This window comes from Epinephelus fuscoguttatus, linkage group LG19 (genome assembly GCF_011397635.1).
Source record: "Epinephelus fuscoguttatus linkage group LG19, E.fuscoguttatus.final_Chr_v1".
Classification (NCBI taxonomy): domain Eukaryota; kingdom Metazoa; phylum Chordata; class Actinopteri; order Perciformes; family Serranidae; genus Epinephelus; species Epinephelus fuscoguttatus.
The window spans coordinates 24,315,085-24,340,156 of NC_064770.1; the positions used below are offsets into that span (position 1 = coordinate 24,315,085).

At 41.2% G+C, this 25,072-nt stretch overlaps 1 protein-coding gene across 1 annotated transcript; it reads left to right on the top strand.

The window, feature by feature from the left end:
* The first annotated feature begins 797 nt into the window (after positions 1-797).
* On the top strand, positions 798-21,789 carry iqck (IQ motif containing K). Its single transcript, XM_049562517.1, is given in 9 exon segments — positions 798-910; positions 1,001-1,168; positions 3,089-3,186; positions 3,796-3,848; positions 4,014-4,091; positions 4,391-4,475; positions 15,271-15,382; positions 21,531-21,601; positions 21,603-21,789. Coding segments are annotated over 9 exon segments (765 nt in total). The 5' UTR covers positions 798-858; the 3' UTR covers positions 21,651-21,789.
* The last annotated feature ends 3,283 nt before the right edge of the window (positions 21,790-25,072 follow it).

The window sequence follows — 25,072 nt, forward strand, 5'->3', positions numbered from 1 at the left end:
AAAATTAAGCACACAACATCCTCTTTGTTATTTCAAATTAACATGCAAACTATTAAAGGTGTAAAAAGGTAATTCAGGTATTTTTTTAAACTTTAACTTATTTATTATGATTTCTTCTTATTTCTAGGGCCATTTCTTGTTAAATTGCTGATTTTCTTCCCTTGTCTTTGAAAGCAATCAAGCCCTCTAGCTCAGGTTTTAAAGGGTTAAAAGAGTTCTAGTTAAGCAGTCTACGAAATTTACTGGCAGATTCATATTTTCAAGAGTTTAAAAAATTAATTTTCAGGGTCAACTATGACGTGAAACGAAATGTTAACATTAAATAACTAAAATTAAAATTTATAGTGGCGCAAATGTCATTTTTGTATCTTTATTGCAGCATCAGTTGGTCATCAAGCCTGTGTTTATATCACGGTATCTGCTGCCCTCTAGCGGTGAGTACCGGAACAACGGAATTAGGGGAGAAGCGTTGTTTGTGTGGCATAAATTGCATCGTTCTGGTATGTTTTAACCCACATTATGCAACATGTAACGTTAATGTGTTATACTTTGATTATTATTAGTGTCAGCATACCGTAAAGTTTCCAATGTCAGCCTTTCTATGTATATGAATATACTTCCGATGAGCTATTGAGTTGTATTCCAGAAACTGTTTAGAAAATATTTTAAGTTATTCTTTTGTTCGTTGCTCTGTTTTTAAACACCTTTGATAATTTTTTATTTCTTGAATTGCTCTTCTATCTTCCAGCGCCCCTCCGCTCTTGTAATCCCAGTTTGTGTTTACACCGGAGGTGCCAGGTATGACTACTTCCTTGACAACCTAGCGAGCCCTGGCAACCACCGGAGAACGGGCGGAATATGGCGAAGAAAATAAGTGACAAAAAATCTCTTTGGCAACAAATATGTGACGGTAAGATGCTAATATTCTGTTCGCCTAAATGTCTATGAATTGCAAACATTAAAATCAAACTGTTTTTGTTTGTTTAATTTGTCTTCGGAGAGTATGAAGCTGAGCAGCCCAGTCCTCCCAGTGCTGTGAGGGCGGACGTTGACCCTCTCCTGAGCCACCCTGCTCTCGCTGGCAATGTTGTGTTGGGAAAGCCTCGTCCTTCCAGTCAGAGGCGCCCATCAACACCTGAAACTGCACCCCCTCCTCAGCTTCATGAACGTAAGGTCTCAGTCTCCCGGGGGTACACACATGGGGTGCTGTTTGTAAAGTGGCTCACGCTGAAAATAACATCAACATTTTGCCACATTTAGCTTCAAACAATGTTTAAAAAAGTGTTGTGAATTTTTTAACGTCACCTTTTACACTAACAACTCAAAGTACACGTCAAATAAAATTTCTCCAAACATGTTTCTTGTTATTTTAGGTAGTTATTATCACGCTAATGTATGTTCAAGTGTTCATTTCCACCGATAAGTTGGTTTTAATTCGTTATTTGATTCTATAAACACAGTCTGACCATCTCGAGCTTTTATTTTGGTACTTCCGGTGACTGGCAGTGTGAATTTGCATATTAGCTAAATATTTAGTTTCACCCAGAACATTTACAATTAACATTTAACATTTAGAGTTATATTTAGCATTTAGATTTAGCTTTAATATTTAGATTTAACATTTAGATTTAGATTTAATATTTAGATTTAACATTTAACATTTAGGTGCCACATTTAATGTTTAGATTTAACTATTTAATATATTTCTAAGTTAACAAATATTGCTGTAAATGTGGTAAAAGGTGACGTTAAAAAATTCACAATACTTTTTTAAACATTGTTTGAAGCTAAATGTGGCAAAATGTTGATGTTATTTTCAGCATGAGCCACTTTACAAATGGCATCCCATATAAACACACTGTTTCAGATTTTGAAAGCTTTTAACACATTTTTTTAATGGTATGAAGTTCTGAATTTTTATCTGGGACAAGGGTGTTGTCTGGTACAGGGCAAGTTTAGAAGTTTAAAAAGAGAAAGTATTTCATGTAAATAAATAAATCCTTTAAAAATATCGTTTCACCCCAGAAACATAATTGGTGTGTTGACTGGTATTATACAACAGTTAGTTCCGACTGATTAATTTGATTGGACAAGAGGCATTCCGTGAGTGCTGATATAGAGTATAACATCACTGGGACTTGTAACAGTAAAATCACTCTGCTCACAGGTGTTATAGCCTAATACAACCATTAATTAACCAACTGTAACACTCGCTACATTGACGCAAACTGACGCTAGCGTTACACCAAGAAGATGGATATTTTCCCCAAAATTACATTTGAATTAAATTATGAGTGGTCGTCAGGAGAGGACGAGGAAAAGGAAAGCCAGGACTCTTCTGTGCAGACCTCCAGGTGTGTTTGTTTCTTTTCGCGGAGCTACATAACATAATTAAATCATTTATTTCATCATCTTTTGTTAACATTTCCTTACTCAGCATTGCTTGTTAAGATGCTGTTGTGTTGTTGTATAAAAGCGATATCACACTCGAGGTCGTGATGTTGTACTGTATATCGTCATGGCTGTGATTCGGAAGACAATTACATATATACAGTACAACATCACTCCCTCTCGATATTGCTTAAATAAAAGCACAATACACTGATCCATGTAAAAACAAGATGGCAGCCATCTCTGCCAAGTCAGTCTGCAGCTGATCCCGATACAAAAGTAGGCAAGATCCAAAACCTGATCACATTTTATTGTTGAAACTTATTTATGTATGACTTTCAATCATCACCAGTTTGTCAGTCTGGATCTGGAAGGCCTACGGGATCTTAGCTCTGTCATTCTCAACCACCTTAGGAGGTGACTTCCAGCCCATACTCAGTGCAGATGTTCCTGTACACTATGCCAGACACTTGGTTATGGCGCCCCATGTACGCTGTTCCTTCCTGCATCTTACACCATGCTATTATGTGCTGAAGTGTCTCAGGAGCATCTTTGCACAGCCTGCACCTGGGGTCCTGTCTGCTGTCTGCTACTTCTATCTGTCTATCCATCTATCGATCTATCTGGGGAGATAGTCCCCCCCAAATATATGATAATATCTACCTTGCCATAGAGTATAAATGTCTGTTTGTTTCAGGTCCTGTCATATGTTTTTTGGAGAGGAGAGTGTTTCCAGCGTTGTTGCCAGGACTGGAGGCTCTACTGAAAGAAGCACAGAAACATGGCTGTTTCGAGGTTTGAGTTTCGTCTGATAAACATCTAACTAACAAGCTAACTACAGTCAGCTGATGTTGTCAAAATAACCACAGATAAATTTTAAACTCTCAAAAATTAATGGAGTTTATATGCTTGGTTGCGCTGTCTGTCAGGATGAATATATATGATTTACTCAAGAACAGTGATTAAGTACTTGTAATTTACTTGAGTGTTTTCATTTCCTACTTTCTCTGTCTTTAAACTATCCACAACAAATCATGTTGTAGATGGTGCAATTTTTACTTCACCACATTTTCACTGTAATAAAAATTTGACATACAAATGATATGATCATCTCATTAAATCTGCTCCATTGTTATATGTATATTAAATTACCCAGTAGTATATGAAGTTGAATACTTTACACATTACTGCATCCATAATAGTCACCCAGTGATGTGAATGTAATGTAACATTGACAGGGAACAAAATAAGTGCACTGTTCAGTTTTAACACTTTAGGTGTCTGTTGTTGACCACACAGCTTTTACTAGTGAGATTTTAACCTGGAACAGAGTATTATATATTGTTGTATTGTTACTGTATGCTGAATATGTCTACATGGTGCTTTTTTGCTTTCGTGTTGCAGAGGAAGAAAACAGCATTTAACCCTTGTGACTTCCTGTCGGAGTGGCTCTACAAGTAAGACCCCCCCCCACACACACACGCACACACACACCCACACACACACAGTTTTCATTTGTCATATTTTGATATATGTGCCAAAAAAAAATTGTGTTTGTGTGTCATGGTTTTTTTTTTTTGTTGGTTTTTTTTTGTCCTCCTTCACTCTTCTTCTTTCTTCAGCCATAACCCCTGCAGGCAAGAACAGGTCCCAGTGAACTTCCATGACATCCCTTTTGTCAAGGACTGGCTCAGCATGCAGTGAGTGTCTCAGCCTCTCACCTGACACACACACACACACACACACACACTACAGCTGTGAGCTATAAAGTCATTGTTTGTCAAAAAATACAAATTTGTCTGCAGTCTTTTGGGACTCTGTGGTCACCAGGTTCCTGTTCACTCACAGTATAAAACAAAGATTAAATTCAAGGAAAGCAAACATGCAAAACTAGATTTAAGTTATGAAAACTCACAAGTCACAGATGCATGCTGTGGTTTTTTTATGCAGATGATGTGACACCCCTCCTGTTTTGTCTTCTGTCCCGCGTATTCTTCAGTCCTAGGCCTCCCATCCCTCTGTTTCTGCAGCTGAGCGAGGATCAGGCTGCCCTGCTCATCCAGGCTTTCTGGAGAGGATACAAGGTGCGCAGGATATTAAAGGACTGGGACTAGCCTTTAAAAATATGGAACATAAACATCTAAAGTCTAGGAATATGAGGGTTTTTTTTAAATTTTGAAGATAGAAAGCTTGAAGGAACCCTGCAATTACCCCACACACCACAGTGAGGCTTCCTGCGTGTGCACGTGTGTGTGGGTCTGTTATCCTTACAAACAATAGGCGCCCTCCTGCGTGTGCATTGGCCCACAGTGTGATCTTGTTGTATAATCCCATCCCACTGAAAAGCCCCTCTTCCACAGGGGACTGCAATTTCATTCAGCAGCTTGATTATGTCATCAGTGATGGCAGGATTTAATTCCTTCCTGTGTGGGCGTTAAGGTCTGAAGTACTCTGTGCTGTGATATAAATAGACATAAACAGACACTACCAGAGGGAAACAGCAGCAATTTCTCCACGCTCACACACAGATATGCCCAGTCTCGTACGCTGCAGGGATTTAAGCAGGGGTTGTGTTTTTGTTTGTCTCAACAGAAGTGCTTATTTTTTTCTGTTTCTTACCCTCGATGCTTTTGGGGGGATTCAGCTTCAGTGTGGCTGCACAAACCATTGAAAGAAAAAGATGCCAGCTGTGCTGTCATGTACAATTATGTTCTGTTTGAATGATCTGAACATTTGTGCATGTAAGTTGAATTTGTGGGTGTGTGCACGAAAAGAGGCGTTCAGTGTGTGTGTGTGTGTGCTTGCATCCATGTTCAGGCTACTTTTGCACCAGCAGGGGGCAACACTTCCTCTTTCTTTTTTTTTTTGTCTGTAACAACAACAAAAAAATCAGCTCACATGAGGTGGCAGCAGTGAGCTGGCTGCCTGTCACTCCTCACTTTGTTTACCCTGAACTAAGAGAGGTTCAGCAGGGCCGCTGATAGCACTGCAGCCCAGCACCCCTGAGGGATTTAGAGGAAGAGAGACGCAGCCACAAAGAGACAGTAGAGAGAATGGGAGGATGAAGCTCAGGCTATGCTAGGAACATTTTCAGATGGATGGGCGAATGACAGAAGGGAGGAGAGAGGCAAGATGGTGTTGCAGAGTGTCTTAGGGAGCGAGATGCAGCCTCCGAGACACACAGAGAGGCTGTGAATGCAGCTCATCAGGGTCCGAAGTTGAGGGTGTGCATCTTAAGATCATGACTTATTAAAGGTACACAGGGTGGAGATATTTTGGGTAGGCACTGAGGCAAAGTCCTGACAGGCATTGTGGTGTGTCATGGCTGCTGTTACCTTGGCTCGAGAAAAACAGCAGTTAACAGCTCAGCGGGCAGCGGAGCAGAGATGAGGACATCAGCACAAACAGAGTCATCTGTGAAGCACTGATGCACTGCAAAACTTTTAGCTTCTGTGTGTTTGTGTCTGCTGGCATGACAATGTGTATGCACTGTATGCGTTTTTCACAGTGTGTCTGATAATTCAGTATCATCTCCCACTGTAAATGTATTTTAACAAAACTTTCATGTCAAGATATTTATTTATTTGGCGTTTTACCGCTTTAAATCACCAGGTCCATTTGTTGTAGTGAGAAAAGCCTCATTTCCACCAAGCAGTACAATACGCTTCACTTCAGTTCGGTACGCTTTTTTTTCCGTTTCCACTGTGAAAAGTTGTGGATGGAACCAATGGAACCATTCCGTACCCTCCCAAATTTTGGTTCCCCCTCTGTTGGGGTACCTAGCACACAGATCTGATTACTAAAAGGTGGAGCTGTGAACACTGCAGTCTGTTGATTTGTCAGTAGTCTGTCTGTGACAAGCCTAACAGCATCGAAGAAACACCGATTTGTAATGTAAAACCACTTTATTCAGTGTTTTTACCAGTTTGTTTTAGAGAGGACAAGACCTCTGTTGATAACTCAACTCCAGGTAAAAACCTCCTGAACAATGAAGATTGAAGAAAATCTGATTGGGTGAAGTTTCAGCTGGTTGCAGTCTGCATTCCTCGCCACTAGATGCTACTAAGTCCACCTAGACCTTACACAGTGCTCCTTTAACATATAAGTGGATAGTATATTTCACCATAATCTGTCCTAACTGTTAAATCCTTAAGAATATTTTTGAGGGTTTATAATAGGAGTATAATAGGATTATGGGATTTTGCTGTAGAAAAACATGCAAAAAACAATTCGCCTCATGACGAACATAAGTTTTCTGTTTCGTTTTTGAATACTTCATAAAATATAGTAACATATAGATGTCTAATGCTCTAATAATAAGAGCTTTATCCGGACTGCACACCTCTACCTTTATCAATATACTCTGTTCTCTTCACCCCCCTCCACACACCCTCTCTGTTTCCCCCTCACTCTTACACTCTCTGCTGTTATATAACCTGCCTGACGCAGCGCTGACTGCAGAGGGTGTGTGTGTGTGTGTGTGTGTGTGTGTGTGTGTGCGCGGGTTCATAAGAAAGACAGACAGACAGACAGACTGAGGGGCAGGAAGCAGGGAAGGGAGTCTTTTTGTAGCCTGGAATTTTATCCCTCCATTATTAATCTCTTTCTCTTTCATCAAAACATATTGAGGACTGAAGAAGAGCAGCGATCGAGATAGTGCATGCACATGCACACGCACGCACAAACTCACGTCTATGACCCAGACAATGTGATTGTCTGTTGTTTCTCTCCTGTACAACTATGAAGAGCTGCTCGGTCTAAACATATTACATAATCTTCTTTACACTGTGTGCCTTAGCCCAACTCTAATCCATTCATCCATGCCTGCTACTGTAATGCACACATATGTACACACACACACACACACACACACACACACTGCTGATCACTAAGGTTTCTCAGGCTCTCTCAGGTCTGGTCAGCTGAGTTGGAGTAATGTGGCTGCTGTGTAATAAATAGGCATTACAATTAGGCTGTCAGTACAAAGGCTATGTGGTGAGGAAGAGGAGCAGGCTTTTATCATAATCATTTCCACTCATCTATTAAGTGTGCACACACTGTGTTTGGCCTTTTCCCGGCCATAGCACCGCACTGTCTGAGCTGCGTCACCCCGTCTAACCTCACCCAGCATACTAAATTCTGTCTAAAGATCTAACTCAGGTGAGACGAGATGTTTGTGATTGGTTTTCTCTTGTTTGTTTTAGAAAATTTAAAGGAATAGTTTTCACATTTTGAGAAATACACTTGTTCACTTCAGATGAGAACTGGCAATGAGCAACTTGGTAAGAAATGTCCCACAAATTGCAAAAAAAAAAAAAAATTATAGGAAAATAAGAAGAAATATAGGAAAAACTACAGTATATTTATGATCATTATTATTATTATTATTATTATTATTATTACTATATTTCAAAATTACGTCACAGTTTTAATGTTTAAGCACACTTTAGGTTATTTCTTTTTAACTTTCGTTCTTTCTTTACTAATGTTCTTGTTTTTAATTTTCTCTTTTGCTAATTTCTTGCTAATTTTTTGAGGTTATGTCTTCTTCTATTACTCATTGCCCTCTCTTCCCATGTATTTAAATGGAATCAAGCCAGTTTGCTTCGGTTTCAAAGGGTTAAACAAGAAAGAGTTTGTTACCTTGTGAGCTTTGTTAAAAGCATGTTAAAATGTTGGTAGGTGAATTTTGCTCGTGCTTAGCGTAGTTAGCTAGCCGCTGACAATAGCTTCATATATTCATATATTTGCCAGTTAAATACAAAACTACAATTAACTTAAGTAAACTTAGCATAAAGGCTGGAAACAGAGAGAACCATCTTGCCTGGCTCTGCACAAAAAATGAGTGTAAAACAGACAATTCACTTTACTGTGCTGACATTAGGGTAGTATCGATTTTCTCATCTAACTCTCCACAAAAAAGTCAGTAAGCATATTTCCGAAAATGTTTAACTACAGCTCTAAAATCTCAAGTTGTTTTTGTGTACATGGCCATCTCTGTGGCAAAACTGCTCATACTGTACATTGTAAGTACATTGCCATTTACATTGTTTGTAGATATAATATGCTGAATTTTCCTAAAAGGTAATGTATAGACTCATACCGAATTATCTCAGTTATCATGTCTGACTTACTAGAAATGTGTGGCGAGGTATATATCTGCAGAGATTCTGCCCTCTGCCTGTATGTTTGGGGTGTCCATGGGCATGCGCAATAAAATGTCTGAGGAACGTCTTCTTGGGTTAGCAGGTAGAGCTGTGTATTGGCAAGAATCTGGCAAAGTAACATTGCAGTATTTCGGTAATCTATTTTCAGGAAAACTGTCGATGCTAGCAGTATGCCTGCCATGACTCTGTCTGTTTCATAGGCCTGTGTTTTTTGTGTTTCCACTTGCAATATATTGTTACGTTGGAGTAGAATACTCGAATGGCTGAAGATAGTTTGCATGTAAACTATTCGGGTGCTTTCACACCTGCCCTGTTTGGTTCGGTTCAGTCATACTTAAGTTCGTTTGCCCCCTAAGTGCGGTTCGTTTGGGCAGGTGTGAACACAGCAATTGCACTCAGGTGCGCACCAGAAAAACAGGACTGAGACCTTCTTGAAGAGGAGGTCTCGGTGCGGTTACAGATGAACTCTGGTGCAGTTCATTTGTGGTGAGAAGGTGTTCCGACCTGGATCTGAACCAACTGCAGTCACATGACACATTGTTTGGGTTAAACATGAGCATGTTACAGTCCTGGAGGATTATTAATGTGCACCTCCTCCTGTACTGCCTTAATATGCACATTCAGCACATCCAATGCATCAAAACATTGTTTTCTAGTTGGAGCCGCGCCTCGTTTTCAAACTGTATGGTTTGACTAAAATGAACAATGACAGCAATATAGTCCACGATGAGCAGCGCTAAAATCAACCTGCGTAGTTGTCCCTCCATTGTGACATTAGAAAGTGTCACATTTATCTTGCAAGTGTACTCTTCTTCAACATTTTGTTTACTTCCTGGATTTTTCCCACATGGAAATTCTGACCAATCAAAAGGCAGCTTTCTTGCACAAGGCATTTGATCTGGCCCGCTTGTAAATGCTGGTGTGAGAACACGAACCAACTCTAGGCAATTATACAACTTTGTAACAAAATTAGTCGCCAATTCGGACCAAAAGAAGCACCCATAATTAAATATGTTTTTGAGAATCGGTACAGTATCATAAAACATAATACCACAATATTGAAGTGTATCAGTATTTTCTTAACACTCCTACCAGCAGACCCAGTTATTGTCCAAAAGTAGGACACTGTGAGTACTGAGTGTATTCCACATGACATAAACTAATAGAGCTGTTTGAAAGACTCTCCCCCTCTCTCACACACACACAAACACACACACACTTACACCCAGGGAGCTGTAGAGTCAACAGCAGAACTAGGTCTGTGATTCCAGCTGAATGATCCGAGGGCAGAGACAGTTGAATGGTTTGAATGGATGTCCAGTGTGTTAAGTCAGTGACGGGCCACGTGCAGTGACACTCATGCAGAAAATATGTCACAGGCACTCAGGACGTCCAGTAACTGGTGGCTCTGCTTCGTCCTCACTTCCCCCCTCCTGCAGAAGGGCTGTAGGGGCATGCTGTCCCAGAATGAGATGCACTGGTCATAGCATGAAAGGCCTACGCGGATAGTTTTGTAACATCCACTATCATGTGTACTAATAATAGAGAGTATTTTGTGTTCTTACAAAGAACAGCAGGGTGACAGTGCAACCACTTCCTGTCCACAAAGACATGAATCAGATCACAGGTTTCTCAGCTGGTTAAGCCTCGCTGGAAGCATCGGCCAACAAAAAAAGATGATGGATCTTTGGGTGGATGGGGTGTAAAACGTCGACGGAGCAGGCTGTGGCGGCCGTGTCTTTATGCAGCCTGTCAGTGCGGCTGGTGATGTGACTGCAGCCAGTTCGCCCAAACAGAAGCCATTGTGCTGCTGCAGAGTGTGAGACTGGGAGAGGAGCTCGGTCTCACAGGCAGCTTTGCACAGAAAAAGGGAAGGCAGCTTGAAAGGCTGTGCAGGGGGATTGAATTGTGTGTGAGAAAGAGGGCACAGTTTGTGTCATTATGTGGTTGTACACGTTTTTGTGGGTGCGTGGTGAGCGTGGGGGGTTCTGCTTGTGCTGCTGGCTTTGAGAGATGGAGGAGGATGGAGTCCCTCTTTTTTAGTATGTTGTGCAATTTTCAATATGTGAGGCTCTTTCCTTGAGGTTGTACTTTTGCGTGTCAAATAATGTGCGTGCGTGAATGCATGCAGCCTTATTACTTTTTCTAACGCTATAATCCCAGCCTTCATGCACACACACGCACGGTATGAGACACATTTGCAGTCACATGGACAATCATAGCAACACAATGCTCTTTATGAGAGGTTCATTTATAATTCACACCAGAAAGAACTGATGAGAAAACAGAATTTGGTGTTTCGAAATCATATTCAAATGTATGTACGCTCACACACAACATACAGAGAAACACATACACAGAATCCTTGATGCATACGGTCTAAACAATACCTAACCCCTGCTAATCAGCTGTGTTGATGCACACAGACAGGCTTCAAAACCCTCACGCGCGCGCACACAGACACACACACACACACACACACACACACACACACACACACACACACACACACACACTCAACTCAGCTCTTTGTCTCCTGCTATCACAGACAAACTGGCAGCCTCCTGTAGAAAGCATGTGTACTGAGGAAAAATTGAAACGTAATACTTTGTTTTTGCTCCCATTTTTCACAGGCTTAGGTTCAAGATCTAAGACTTTTTTTATACGCTCTCAAACTTTGGTCACTTCTCCTTTTCCAAGATAATCCATCGCGTTGGGATGGTCACAATAAAAGGCTATTGTAAAATGTGGGGTTTTATCACACAACACAATGCCACATATGTCACAAGTTTTTAGGGAGAGTGCCATAGTCATGCTAACTGCAGGAACTTCCACCAGTGCTGTTGCCTGTGAACTGAATCCTCATTCCACTACCATAAGCCAACTCCAATGTCGTTTCTCTGAATTTGACAGTACATCCAACCGTCTGACACCAGCCACCTGAACAGCTGATGCAATAATTTGTTTTGCACAACCGAAGAATTTCTGCACAAACCATCAGAAACTCTCAAGGAACTTTATCTGCATGCTTACCGCTCTCAGGGTCTTGAACTGACAGCAGTTAGTCATTGTAGCCAACTTCTGTGGTTGTGGGGACATCTGGATGTACTGCCAAATTCAGTGAAATGACATTGGAGATGGCTTATTGTAGTGGAATGAATATTAAAGCCCTGTTTCCATCAAGCAGTATGGTACAGTTCAGTTCGGTGCGCTTTTTTCCCCATTTCCACCGTGAAAAGTTGTGGATGGTACCAATGGAACTGTACTGTACTGTACCGTCCCCATTTTTGGTCCCCCCTCTGTTGGGGTACCTAGCACACAGATCTGGTACTAAAAGGTGGAGATGTGAACACTGCAGTCTGTTGATTGGTCAGTAGTGGACGGTCACTCTGCTCAGGGCTGAGTTGTGGCAGGTTTTGAGGCTCATGTAACCACTGTTCATACCGTGGAGAGTTTTATTAGACTGTAACTATAAAATGAAAGGATGTTTTGCTGCTTCTTGCAGCAGCTGGAGTCAGAGAAAAAAAAGTTTATTCACTGGTCGGACTGCAGGAACTTTTAAGGAATGTTAACCTGTAATGAGCCGGGGACGTGAAGTTTTTATATGACATACACTTTTAGTAATGAGTGAATCTTCAAGCCTTTATATGTATTCATTTTGACCGGGGTTATGTGAGCAGCATATATCCACATATACATGTGGGCTCCAGCAACACTAAACCCCTGAGCTTGCCTGAGAAGGACTAAATGCACAAACCTGCTATTTTTAAATATTCCATGGAGAGAGACTCTCACTGCAGCCTGTTTTATTTTGTTCTGAAAATGTCAGTGTGCAGCCTCGTTCTGTGGACGATAAACGAGGTGCAGACTTCCATCTGTGTCACCGATAATGAGGAAATACAGTGAGTGCTGGACGGAGCAGTGAGTGACAACAACCCCGCCCACATCTAAGGGTACTGTTTGCTATGGAAACACTAAGGTCTAGGTACCATGTCTGAAGGGTTACTTTTGGTTCCAAAGGTACCATACCAAAAGTGTTTGGTGGAAACGGGGCTTAAACGTTCACAGGCAACAGCACTGCTCCCTCCCTCAAAATATTCGACCTCCTTGGCATTATGTTGTGTGATAAAACTGCACATTTTAGAGTGGCCTTTTATGTGACCATCCCAAGATATACCTGTGTGGAAATCATGCTTTTTAATCAGCATTCGATTTGTCACACCTGTCAGGTGGATGGATTATCTTGGAAAATGAAAAGTGCTCACTAACACAGATTTTAACAGATTTGCGACTAAAATTTTAGAGAAATGTATCAATTGAATGTATAAAACAGTCTTAGATATTTAGCTTAAACCTGTGTTGTGCTTAAATTTTTGTTCACATATTCAAAATAGCTAGCTTTCCAAGAACTGAGACTTTGTCTTTGTGTGTGACACATTGTAAAACATTGTCTCAGGGGTCCCGTGGCCGTGAAACATCTATTCCATTGTTTAGCAGGAGCTGTCAGCAGCAGAAGAAGAACTGGAGATATAACATTTCTGCAGTACACCAATGGAAAGTGACAGAATAGGAATGGCCACACAGACACAAATATAGGCACACACACAAGCGACGGTGAGCAAACACGACAGACTCCAACCCCCCCTACCCCTCCTGACCCTCACCCCTCATTTCCATTTGTATGGTTTGCTCCCATCAGCAGAGGGGCTGTTGCAGCACTGTGACACCCTGTGAATTAACTGTTGGAGCCTGCTAGTTTTACCCATTCCTCAGTCCATCACCAGGCTTATATAACAGGCCCACTTTCATGCCCACTGCTAATAGCAACACTATTGTCACCATTCAAGCAGTCGAAGGGAGTGGGAGGAGTAAGAGGAAAACAAGATTGGAGAGAGAAGAGGTGGGAGAGAATACAGAGTAGTGAGGAGAGAGATGAAATGTCAATGTGCAGGAGAATGAGGAGAGAATTAGGTGTTGGTATGAGAGATAGTGTCTGAAGTTGAGTGTAAGGAGAGGGAGAGGCACACCTGGGTACTGAAGGAGAAGAAAGGGAAGACGTGGAAGGAGAAGGAGGCAAGTTAGTGGGAGAATAGTAGGAGGAGGAGATAAAGAAAGGAAAGGAGAGTGAGCTCTTCAGGGACAATTTCTATTCATCTAAAACAGCAAGTCTGTGTAGTAATCTCTCAGGAAAGCAAGCAGCACACACACAACAACTACAGAGGATTCCTCCGAGAACAAAAGCGTAACTGCTAACTACAGATGAGACAGAGAGGAGTCAGAGACAGCTTATTGACTTAAATCTGCAGCAGAATTTGACCCAATTACCCACCTATGTGGAAGGACTGGGTAATATATCTATATTATATCAGTATTGTGATATGACACTGGATATCATCTTAGATTTTGGAAATCTTAATGTCATGTGTTGTCTTTTCCTAGATCTAAGGCTGCATTAATCTAAAACAATGTAATTTTCAAAACTTACCAGGTTGTGTAACTGTTTTATTCTTTGCCTTTACCCACCTAAGCAAGATTTGTACTTGTGCGTCAGCTCTATGCAGAACCTGCACCGTCATCTACACACGTGGCCTACGCTGTTGTGAGCATTTATACAGGTGCAGTGGTGTGTCTGTATCACTGCAGTGTCCGGGTTTCTGTGAAGTGCTGTAAAGTTTAGTTGATTCAAACTACAACCAAACACACATTAAACATGGATTATTAGCAAAATTTCAAACACAGGGACACAAATCAGCTTCACTATAACTTGCAGCATTCACAGACAAACACTTGTCTTCAGCAAAAACAAAGATAATAAAAAGATTCTATTTAAACTCACAAGGTTCACCAACAAAACAACTGTCTTACACTAAACACGTTTTCCGTTAGCCAAGTGATGACCGGAGTTTTTCTGTACTTATATGCAGCCAGGATAAATCACTCATAAGACTTAAAATGCTATTTTGTGGAGGCTTTATTGTCTTCACAATTTATTGTTTCTTATCTGTGAAGTTAAAATAAATTAAAGCTTTGTTTCCACTGAGGGAAATGGTTTCAGCTTACAAAAACAGACAGGAGGTCTGCGTCGCCGCAACACGCAGTTACATTTCTGGGGAGATGTAGGCTATGGCTTAGGGTGCGGTGTAGGCTCTACGTCGACACAGAGTACAAGTATTTGTGTCTTTCTGCTGCACAGACAGCCCAGTTTTTTGAGAAGATCATCTTTCCAGCATTGAAATACTTCCAAGTTACAACGTGCCTTCCATGGAAAATCTAAATAAAACATTTTATAGTTTTATAAAGTCAAGGGAAATAAAGTATAGAGAAGAGATTAAACAGATACAGGAAAGTCCAAAGCCGACAGAATGACCGACAATTACATTAGCATGCAGTAAAGATATTGTCCATTTATCACGTCACATGAGCACAATTATAGAGCGAAAGCATTGTCAGCTAGAAAAATGTGACCTGACAAAAGCAGAATATGAAGTATTGAGGTCACCGTGTCTCCAGTAAATGAGCCGCTTTCACTGTTTAACCACCATACGAGTAAAACACCAAATGGGCATCAAACTCTAAATGGGCCACTTTATAAAAACCATGGCCGCTAACTAGCACTAGCTTGCAGCCTAATTAAGTGATTGATTATGTTTGCTTATGTGAATTTTTGCGTCTGCTGCGTTCAAGTGTGTGCTGTGTTGTGTGTGCGTTATAGATCAGGGCACGCCCAGATGTGCAGGAGCTGCGCCAGTGGCAGAAAGAACTGAGAGAGAACCGTGACATTGCCAAAACTGTCGAGCACTTCTGGGTCCAACACGAGAGCCGAGGTAAGGGCACACACACACACACACACACACACACACACGCACGCATACACACACTCCCATGGTATCACTGAATGCCAGGCCGCAGGCTCGCTGGCAACATAATACCATTGATCTTGAATTTTCTCCTGTGGCCGACAACAGCTGCTGATAAGCAGGCAGGATGCCAGCTCACGTTAGCATTCACAAAAACCAGCTACAATGCATAGATATCTACCCACACAGCACTACACACTCCGTTGTATGCATAGATACAGTGCAAAGTACAGACACACAATTACACACGTATGAACTGCAGAGATACAGTATTCACTCCAACAAGGCTTTGAAGTTAAAGCACAGAGACGAGGAGAGCAGTGACACAGAGAGAGAATGAGGGCAGAGACAGAGAGGGAGACGGGGGAGGAGGGGAGTGAGTCGGAGAAAGACAGAGAAGATTGAAAGTGAAGGAGAGAAAGAAAATGTCTGCAGGGCTCAGGGTGTGTTTGAGTGACAGAGAGATAGAGCAGAGGACAGAGGCTGGGAATACATGTGAAGAAAGAGAAGAGATACAGAGCAAAGACGGAGGGAGATGAAGACAGAAGTATAACGTGATAAAGTGTGTGTGTGTGTGTGTGTGTGTGTGTGTGTGTGTGTGTGTGTGTGTTGCATACACACACGAAGGACTTAGCAGAGCAGCTGAGAATGCAGGCCCATGTCCAGTGTGACTGACTGGCATTAGAGCTCAATGTGAGTGACAAAATTTTGACCTTGAACACACACACACACACACACACACACACACACATACACACACACACACAGAGTGGTGCAATGTACAAGTGATTCTCAACCCATATATATATGTATATATATATATAAAAATATGTATAATTTTTATTTTAAAAAGGGAACTAAAATAGACACACAAATAGAATTAAGGAAGTAAATTAGACGCACAAATAGAATTACAAAATAGTTTGATGCTGACTGAAGCATACAACACGCTGACAGCAAAGTATACAGTTTGCCACTCACCCAAGTGTATTGTGCCCCGTCAGCACATATTAGGATATTTTTGAAAACGGATATTTTTCCCCTGGTTTAAAAAAATAAGTCTGTCTGACCTTTATTTTACAAATATCTCCTTACACGCTTGAACGCAAAAATGACCCCAATCTCTCACCAGCGTTAGCTGTCTTCAGTAGTACACCTCGTCACAAAGGTAATGAAGTGTATAGACTAACGTCACCTTTTTTAAAACACCTGGAGACCTCATCTCTGTTGATTCCTGTTCAATTCAAAGATGAAGGAGTTTAGTCAAATATACATGTGATGCTCTGGACATGCTAAAGTTTATCTTCCAGCCCTAATTGACAACAATCCCACTATAAAAAAAAGGGTAACACTTTACTTGAAAGTATCTACATAAGAATAACATGACACTGTCATAACTACAACATGACATGGTCATGAACCTGTCACGTCATAAACGTGTACGACTGCTGTCATTAAGTGTCATTTGGTTATTGTAATCACAAGTTGATTGTTTGGGTTGTCTTTGTCATGACAAGTTGACATTAAATTTGTTTGGGATGTCTTTATTATGACAACTTGACATTAACCAGGATGACATTACCAGAGGATGTCTTTGTCATAACAATAATAATCATTATGTCAACTTGTCATAAACACAAAAAGAGGTGCATTTCTTGTTAATGTCAAGTTGTTATGACAAAGACATCTTCTGGTAATGTCATCCTAGTTAATGTCAACTTGTCATAATGACATCCCAAACAAATTTAATGTCAACTTGTCATGACAATGACAACTTCTGGTAATGTCACTTTGATTAATGTTAAGTTGTCATAATCAAGACAACCCAAATAATGTCAACTTGTCATTACAAAAACCGAATGACACTTAATGACAGCAGTCATAAATGTTTATTACATGTTCATAATGTTCATGACAGGTTCATGACCGTGTCATGTCATAGTTATGACAGTGTCATGTCACTCTTATGTAGATAACTTCAAGTAAAGTGTTACCAAAAAAGTCCCACCATCTGCTGGTTCAACCAGGTCTAATCCAAGGGAAAAAAAGTTTCTGGTGGACTTTAAACTGTGGACGATGAGGTGGACCAGATAACACTGAGTGCAGCAGATGCCTCCATTTGTCAGTGAAGTGGTGCCGCAATGCTTACTTTTAGTATGAGGTAATCATTAGACCAAGGGGTGCTAACAGAACATTAGCAAATCAGTGGTTCGCCATTGTTGTTATTGTGTCTAGCGTACGCTCATTATACAAAGAAACTAATTACATAATCATTTCTCAAACACTTGTTTTTTTTTTTACATGTTTACACAAATTAACACTAATCAGAGTTTTGAAAAAATATGCCCCATAGAAGGTCTTTTGAATAATCTTCGTTTCAGTGACCTAAACCTCTGCTTGTGTGTGGATGAGAGGCCTAAACGTAGAGGAAAATATCAGTTTATAAAAATCTTTATACATGTATATAGGGCCTGAGATTACATGAAAAGTAGTTAGCAAGTGGACGTTGAGAATAACTCTACTGTTTATACCTGGAAGAAAAATCATCTTTTCATATTATGATATATATTCCTGGACTTTTATAATGAAAACCTGGGACACACATACTCCATGTTATAATTGTACAGGTGGGAATGCACCTTATGTGTCCTTAATGCATCTTGAAATGGTCACTTTTTGTCAGCAGTGTGTACACTAATATGTTCTGGGCTACATTGAAGGGCCGCCTACTCAGCTGACATCTTTTGCATAGTGTGTGTACGTGTGTCTGTGTTACTTACCGAGAGAGCTGATCCACATGCCTGAAGAACTTGTAAGATGATGGAATGACTTCCCTTGTGATTGAAGTAAACCTTTGCGTTGTTGGACGGGGCAGTCATGGAGATATGAGAACCATATATTGCGCCCCAGCATCGCGGTCACCCCCACCCCTCTTTCAAGCCATCCACAGTCTCCCTCAGTCTGTACCCTCGAGGCAAACTAATAAATTGGCGCTGTAGTGTACGTTTAGCATGATAAATCCCACGCCGGTTAAAAAGAACAACATATTTGATCTTTGCAAACAGGAATAATGTGTGTTTATTTGCATATAGCGCAAGGAGGTGAGATTAAGTGGTCACTCGAAACACACGTGGGAATGCATTTTAATGCCAGGTGTGAACAGACGGACAGAGCTGTGCACTTGTGATCTGATCACCCAAGAGGGTAAACAGGCTCATATGAGAGCGGAGAGAGTGAACCATAACAACAAAGTTATGGGCAAAATATAACAAAACAGCTAAAAGATCCTATAAAACTCTAAGATCTGAGTAGACATGCAGAATCAGGTGATAATTCCCCTTTCACATTCAAGTAGTCACGTGATTCATTCATCCAAAAAAATATTTATATCACAGCCACTTGAAATAAATGTGTACATAGATGATGACGAGCACACACACTCTAACTTCCACGCTAAAGCTGGGCATCGTAGCATCTCTGTTTTTGTCGCCCACAAACAATAATGCCCCCATAAACACAGGTTTCTTCCATACTGACACATTCCACACAACAAAGGCGCCCACTGCAGCTGCCGCCGGCCGACAAACATTCTTCCACTGGGGTGCCACAGCCACGCTGTGCTGCTGCCGCTAACTGCGGCTACTGCTGCTGCACCACTACTGCTGACCTGACATTTTAGCAGGGGGCCTGGGGATGTGTGTGTGTGTGTGTGTGTGTGTTTGTAAGAGATTGTGTGGGTCTGCCCAGACTGTCCTGAATGGAAGCCATTTTCTGCCCTCTTCAACAGAATCTGAAATGGATGAGACAGAGAGAGAACTGGAAATGTGTGAGCTCGAGGCAGGCAGGGAGTGGATGAGATTGGTGCTGAAGTTGCAGTTTGTTTGCTGGGTGTGCCTGTTGTTGTTTTGGATGTAACGAAGCAAGCGGTGCCCCCCCCAGCACTGACGGATAAATCACCCGTGTTTGGGATAGAGACTGTAGAGAGACTGTAGTAGAGAGAGGGTGAGTGAGGGAGAGAAATTATTTAGGGAAGCCCCCTCCCTACTGTATACATGCTCTTTAAATCGACCCAGCAACAGCTGCGCTCGTCTCATTTGACCCAAGGAGACCAGCATGCGATACTTCTTCTGCCATTCCAGGTTTCACAGTCTGAGATCAGAATTAGTCAGAGACGGAGAGGAAAACAAAAGGGGAGAGAGCAGAGTAACCCAAAGAGCACACACGATGATACTTCAAGGTTAAGAGGTCACGGCTCATCGGGCAGGTGCAGCTCTCAACAGCTCATGAATCACCACATGACTGTCCTTGACAGTGGCCTGACGTTTACCATCAGCCCAACCGCTGCTGAAACAGAAAACACCCTTCCTCTTTATAGTAATAACAGTAATACCTTTTGTATCAACATAACAATTCATGTTGTTTTCAGTAGTACAGCCTGTTATAGTTAAAGTTATATATTGTGTCAGTTTCAGGTAATTGTACTGAGTTCTGTCACAAGTTACACTCTGCATTTTCAATACCGTCATTTATTATAAAGAGCCTCCACACCATTATAAGTGGCACGTTATTAAAGGTATGACTCATAGTATCTAAAACAGAGACATTTATTCTTAGATGGTAAAAAAAAGTACATAAGAGCTGCATTGGTGCAGACTGTTGACGCTACAGATGGTGTCGATTCACCTCAAAGAGTTTTCAAAACCACACTTAAAAAACCACAGTTACAGTCATTAGCGTGTAAATAAAGCAAAACAACTTTCACTGCCATCGTTTACAATCTGCCTGCGGCTCTTGTTGTGGTATAAATGGCCAAATATAGCAGTCTATTCATCATAACTTCACTTCCATAATGTCAAAGCCATTGCCTTTTACTGGCAGATAACAAAAGGCCACCACAATAGCCTTGCAGCTGTCACAGTGAGAAAGTGTCAGTAACTGGCTGAGTCATTGTTTGTTAAGCAGGTTTCTACCCAGGCCTTATTAATGTCTTTTTTGCCTTTTCATTTTATATCACTCTAATGCTCTCCACATACACTCCCTTATGTTAGATTTTTTTTTTTACATTTTGTTGAATGATGAATGCCACTGCAGTTGTGATTGGGAACAGTAGACCTTTTATTTAAACTGTCAGTTATGCCTTTAAACACCAGCATAATGTACTTACCAAGAACAGCAGGCTAACAATATATTAAAGTTTAAGTGAGTAGGATTTAGGGGGAATTAGTGGGGTCTAGCTCCGAGGATTGCAGATTGCAAGCAGCTGAAACTTCTCCTGGTTAGAATTCCTTCAGTGTTCTTTGTTTAGGAGGTTTTTAACGGGACCTGAATGATCTGCAGAGGTCTCTTCCTCTCCAAAACAAATGGACCAGTTGCTTAAAACTAGTCAAAACCCTTGATAAAGTAGTTTCATGTTACAAATCAATGTTTCTCCCACCCTGTTCGAATAGTCGCAGATGGACCGCTAGCCCAGCACCTGCTAATGTGTGCACACCTTATTCTGATCGAGACATTCATGAGGTTTTTACCATGAGCTGAATTACCCGCATAGGTCTCCTCCCCTCCAAACAAATGTACCCGGTGATTTAAACTGGTATAAACACTGACCAAAGTAGTGTCACTTTAAAAAAAATCCAACACCACTCGTCATGGAGGGGCTGCTACCTACACAGGCCAGTGTGAAAATGCCAAGGACCTTGGATTGCAATGCAACATGGAAAACTCAGTGCTTAGTCAGAAAGCATACTTATTATATTACACTCCATTTCTGCTAATATATCCCCCTAAATCCTACACACTGTTCCTTCAATAGGACGATATGCTTTAAAGATAAAATGGGGGCTACAAATGATTCTTTTCCAAGGTTGCGGCATTTGTGCTAGAAACAGAAAGTTGTTCAAAAATAAAGTCGATAGAACCTGACAGGGGAAAAAAAAAGCCTTGTGGGCATATTTTGGTAAAACATTTATGTGTGACAATTCTGTGAGTCTTTGATTTTTATTTCTGGATTTTGATGGCACTTTTTACAGTAGCTGTTGCCTCAGTGGGTTGCAGTAACAAACATTAATCATGGTCTAAACTTGTTCATACTGAAGACACAGTTCCTGTTTGTCTCCAGTGGGCTCTGCCATGACGGATCTTCCAGGAAGCCCGCAGCCTGGCGACTCAGATGTGTCCATCCAGGTGGTTTCCCCCAGCCCCCAGAGCACTGTGGTCCACACCCCCACACCCCAGATGACCCCTGAGGGCGCTGAGTTGCTGACCCCCAGCCTGTGCAGCATGAAGAAAATGTCCTCCACACCATCAGCAACTGATGTACTCGCTGCATCTGTACATGGTCCCAAATCCCTGACTGCAGCGTCTCCTTCTTTACTCTGACCTGAAAACCTGAGCTAGACTGGTGGTGCTGTTCACAGAAATCATTAGATGTGTGAACAAGGTTTTTCTGGTGTTTAAAGGCTATTAGACGCTGTTAGGTTGATGTCAAACTGACCAAAGCGATCAGTCAAACATGCCGTTAAAGCGCCTGTAACCAACTGGATATGGCCAGGCAGGGATTTATGGTTCGAGATTTGCGTCTAATTAGTTGATTGCTTTCATTGCCTTTTTGATGGATTACCTCCCTTCACGAGTCTCACCCAACAAATGAACACCATATAGTACGGTTCACTTGTTATTACTGTCGGGAGTGAAGCCTCCCATAACAGACTTCATATTTCCTCGCAGCACCTCTCGCTGATAGCTCACTGGAAGATAACCAAATCGTATTTCCCTGCCTTGTCATTTCCTCTTTCCTTAGCAATACATATCACTCCACAAAAGAGGTTATAGCGTTTCCATTCAAGCCAGGATTTGAGGCCAGAGTGAAAGGTGAGTCAGCATGCAGAGCAGCACTTTCTATCCTGTTTATCAGGAAAGAAAATGACCCTGTCAGGGAAACAGAGACTAAAATGTGTAAAAACATCACTGAGATCACCGGTGAGTGATTGACAGCTATTTGACAGAGCAGCAGCTAGGAATATCCTGTATTCTCTTTACGTCTGACTAATTTACAAACAATAAAAATTCCTGTTACATGTTCCCAGACACAATGTGGATTCAATGTTAGCTTCAGGAAGTATACCCTATTTAACAGTAAATATTTTTAACATTATTTAATGTGTATATCATGGAAAAGCAGCTTTAAATCATAGAGGGTAAAAATAATTTATTTAGTTTTTACCAATAAACATTTACACCATATGGACTTTTGGTAACCAAAGTAACCTGCTGTGTCTCAAATCAGATACCTGTGTACTTGCTATTTTGAGTGCATGGTTGCGTTCATAATGAGAAGTATAGCAAAATGCAATGCACTACTGGTGCACCCGTACCAGTCAAACAGTTGAGTGTGGAACGTTGGATACTTCTCAACCTCATGGTCGCCATGTTGCTGACGTAGTCGAAGGGGCGGGACCACAACACATTTCAAATTTGTGAAATGTCAGCTGACTACCACAGTAAAGTACAAATATACATGTGTATTTTAAACTACCTTTAGACTGTTGTCGGACAAAAGCCATCAGTTTGTTTATTGCGTTTCTTTCTGTAGTAATTTGTCACCACAAACAACAATGTGAATGTTAGCTTGCTAGCTAGCTAGCTAACAGCAGCACGTTTTATCATCAGGCACTGACATCACAGGTGTTGTTGCGTAAGCTATACGATCTATGAGGGTAGTTAAGTTTGGTGTTTATGCATGTTAAATTTTCTTCATTGTAGAAGATTATAGTGTTAGATTTGTGTCCAGAAGCTTGACAAGCTGTAAATGTTCGCGAAAAGCAGCAGCCATAATTAACTTGGTGGATCAGCTGGTGATAGAGTCAACCTGTGTTGGCTGCAGAAACTCATAGATTCATTTTTAATTCAATAACATCATAAATACAGAAGAAATTAAGTGATGATGTAGCAAGCATGTAGTCTGACGAGTGACAATTGTAAGTTGTTGATTTGAGGTAATGCTACCGTGTCAAAATTTGCACACTATGCAAGTAAGTACATTGTGTACCCATCGTCTGTGAATTTGTATGTTTTGTTCATGCTGTATTTTATTTCTGCATATTCTCACACTACAGCAGTTGGAATATTTTTACTTCCCATATGTGGTTTTGGTCTTTTGCTAGACGTAGCTAAAGGTTAGACATTTTGTGTTCTGCCACTGATGACTCCATTACTTTCTGCTGTCTTTTTTTTTTTTTGTGCATGCCAACATTCACTTTAAATGTCACGTATCAGCTATGGAAAGTTCATGAAATTCGATAAGCAAAAATATTAAGGATGAAAGACTGCACGCTGTTCAACTGCAGTTCTTTACTGTCCTTCATGCCAACTTAAAAGACTGTGCAGGTTATAAGCGTCTTCTCCTGACTGTGTGTCAATTAAACTGAGCAAATAAAGTGCACTCCTGGCATATCTCCATCACTTACCTGAGAGGATACTTCTGGTTTCCCCTTCAGTGTCTCTGCAGAGCGGCAAGGCAGTGGTCTTGTGATGGACGGCTTTCCTGACCATCCCAGTCACTGATGCACACCGCTTCACAGCGAGGCATGAGGAGGGTCATGTATCTCCCTTTGCAGGTATGTGGATGCCTGGGAGACAGCTGCCACTGGGTGAGGTGATAAAGCAGCCCATTTCGTTCAGGGGACATCTGATCAGTCTGGCAGCACTGGGCCCGACTGAAACTGGATCACACAGGAGCAGGAGGGAGTGGGCACCAGGCTGTCAGAGCAAAGCCAGAAAACAACTGGGTCTGGGTTGCGATTCCAGGCTGAAGGTGGAAGTGTAAAATACAACTGTGTTTACATTCAGAGAGCTTGATTTTAGGGAGTGTATCCCTGTGTGGGCTTCAAATACACTGATATATGAGTGACACTAATACCATGTTCTTAGATGTAAACATTAAGCTAAACATTGTTCAAACCTCTAGAACATGTGGGATGTTATGTGCCTAAATTAAAGGCAGTTGATTATATTATTAAGGTGCGAAAATGTATATGAGCTACTGACTTCGGTCTGAAAATAAAACCCAGCAGAATTGCAACATGACCTCCAGGATTAAAAAGACAACATACAGTTGATTCCTACCTAAATCCTGCATTTTCTATCGGAAAAAAACACTCAGACCTGTCAGGACGATATGACAAAATTGTTTTCACACACGTCCAGTAGTTATGAGTCTTGTTTGTGTCCACCTGGCAAGTGTAAGTTCAAATTTCACCCTCTTTTATCTCCGTTTTTGGTCTCTACCAACTGCTGAGGGAAATCTCTGTCTCTCTAGCTGTTAAATGCCTTTCATTCCTATAAAAGTTGCTCAGTGGTGCATGAAGCCAAAAAAGGTTCAACTGCCACTTAGAAAAATACCCGTACCGCTTTCATGTGTGGTCCATAGAGCAGGCACACTAGAGACTTTCTCCAGCTGAGCCAGGTACTTCTGGTTTAGTGTTCCGCTAACTTGAATGGTAATACAATAATTCAATCGCAAAGCTCTTCTAGATTTTCTAAATGTTATCAGACTGAGTGGATCAAACTCTGATCTTTTCACAGGGGTTGTGACACTCAAAATGTTTCCACCGAATTACAGATCCTCTGTTTTGCTAAGTCTCTGGGAACAAGTATTTTTGG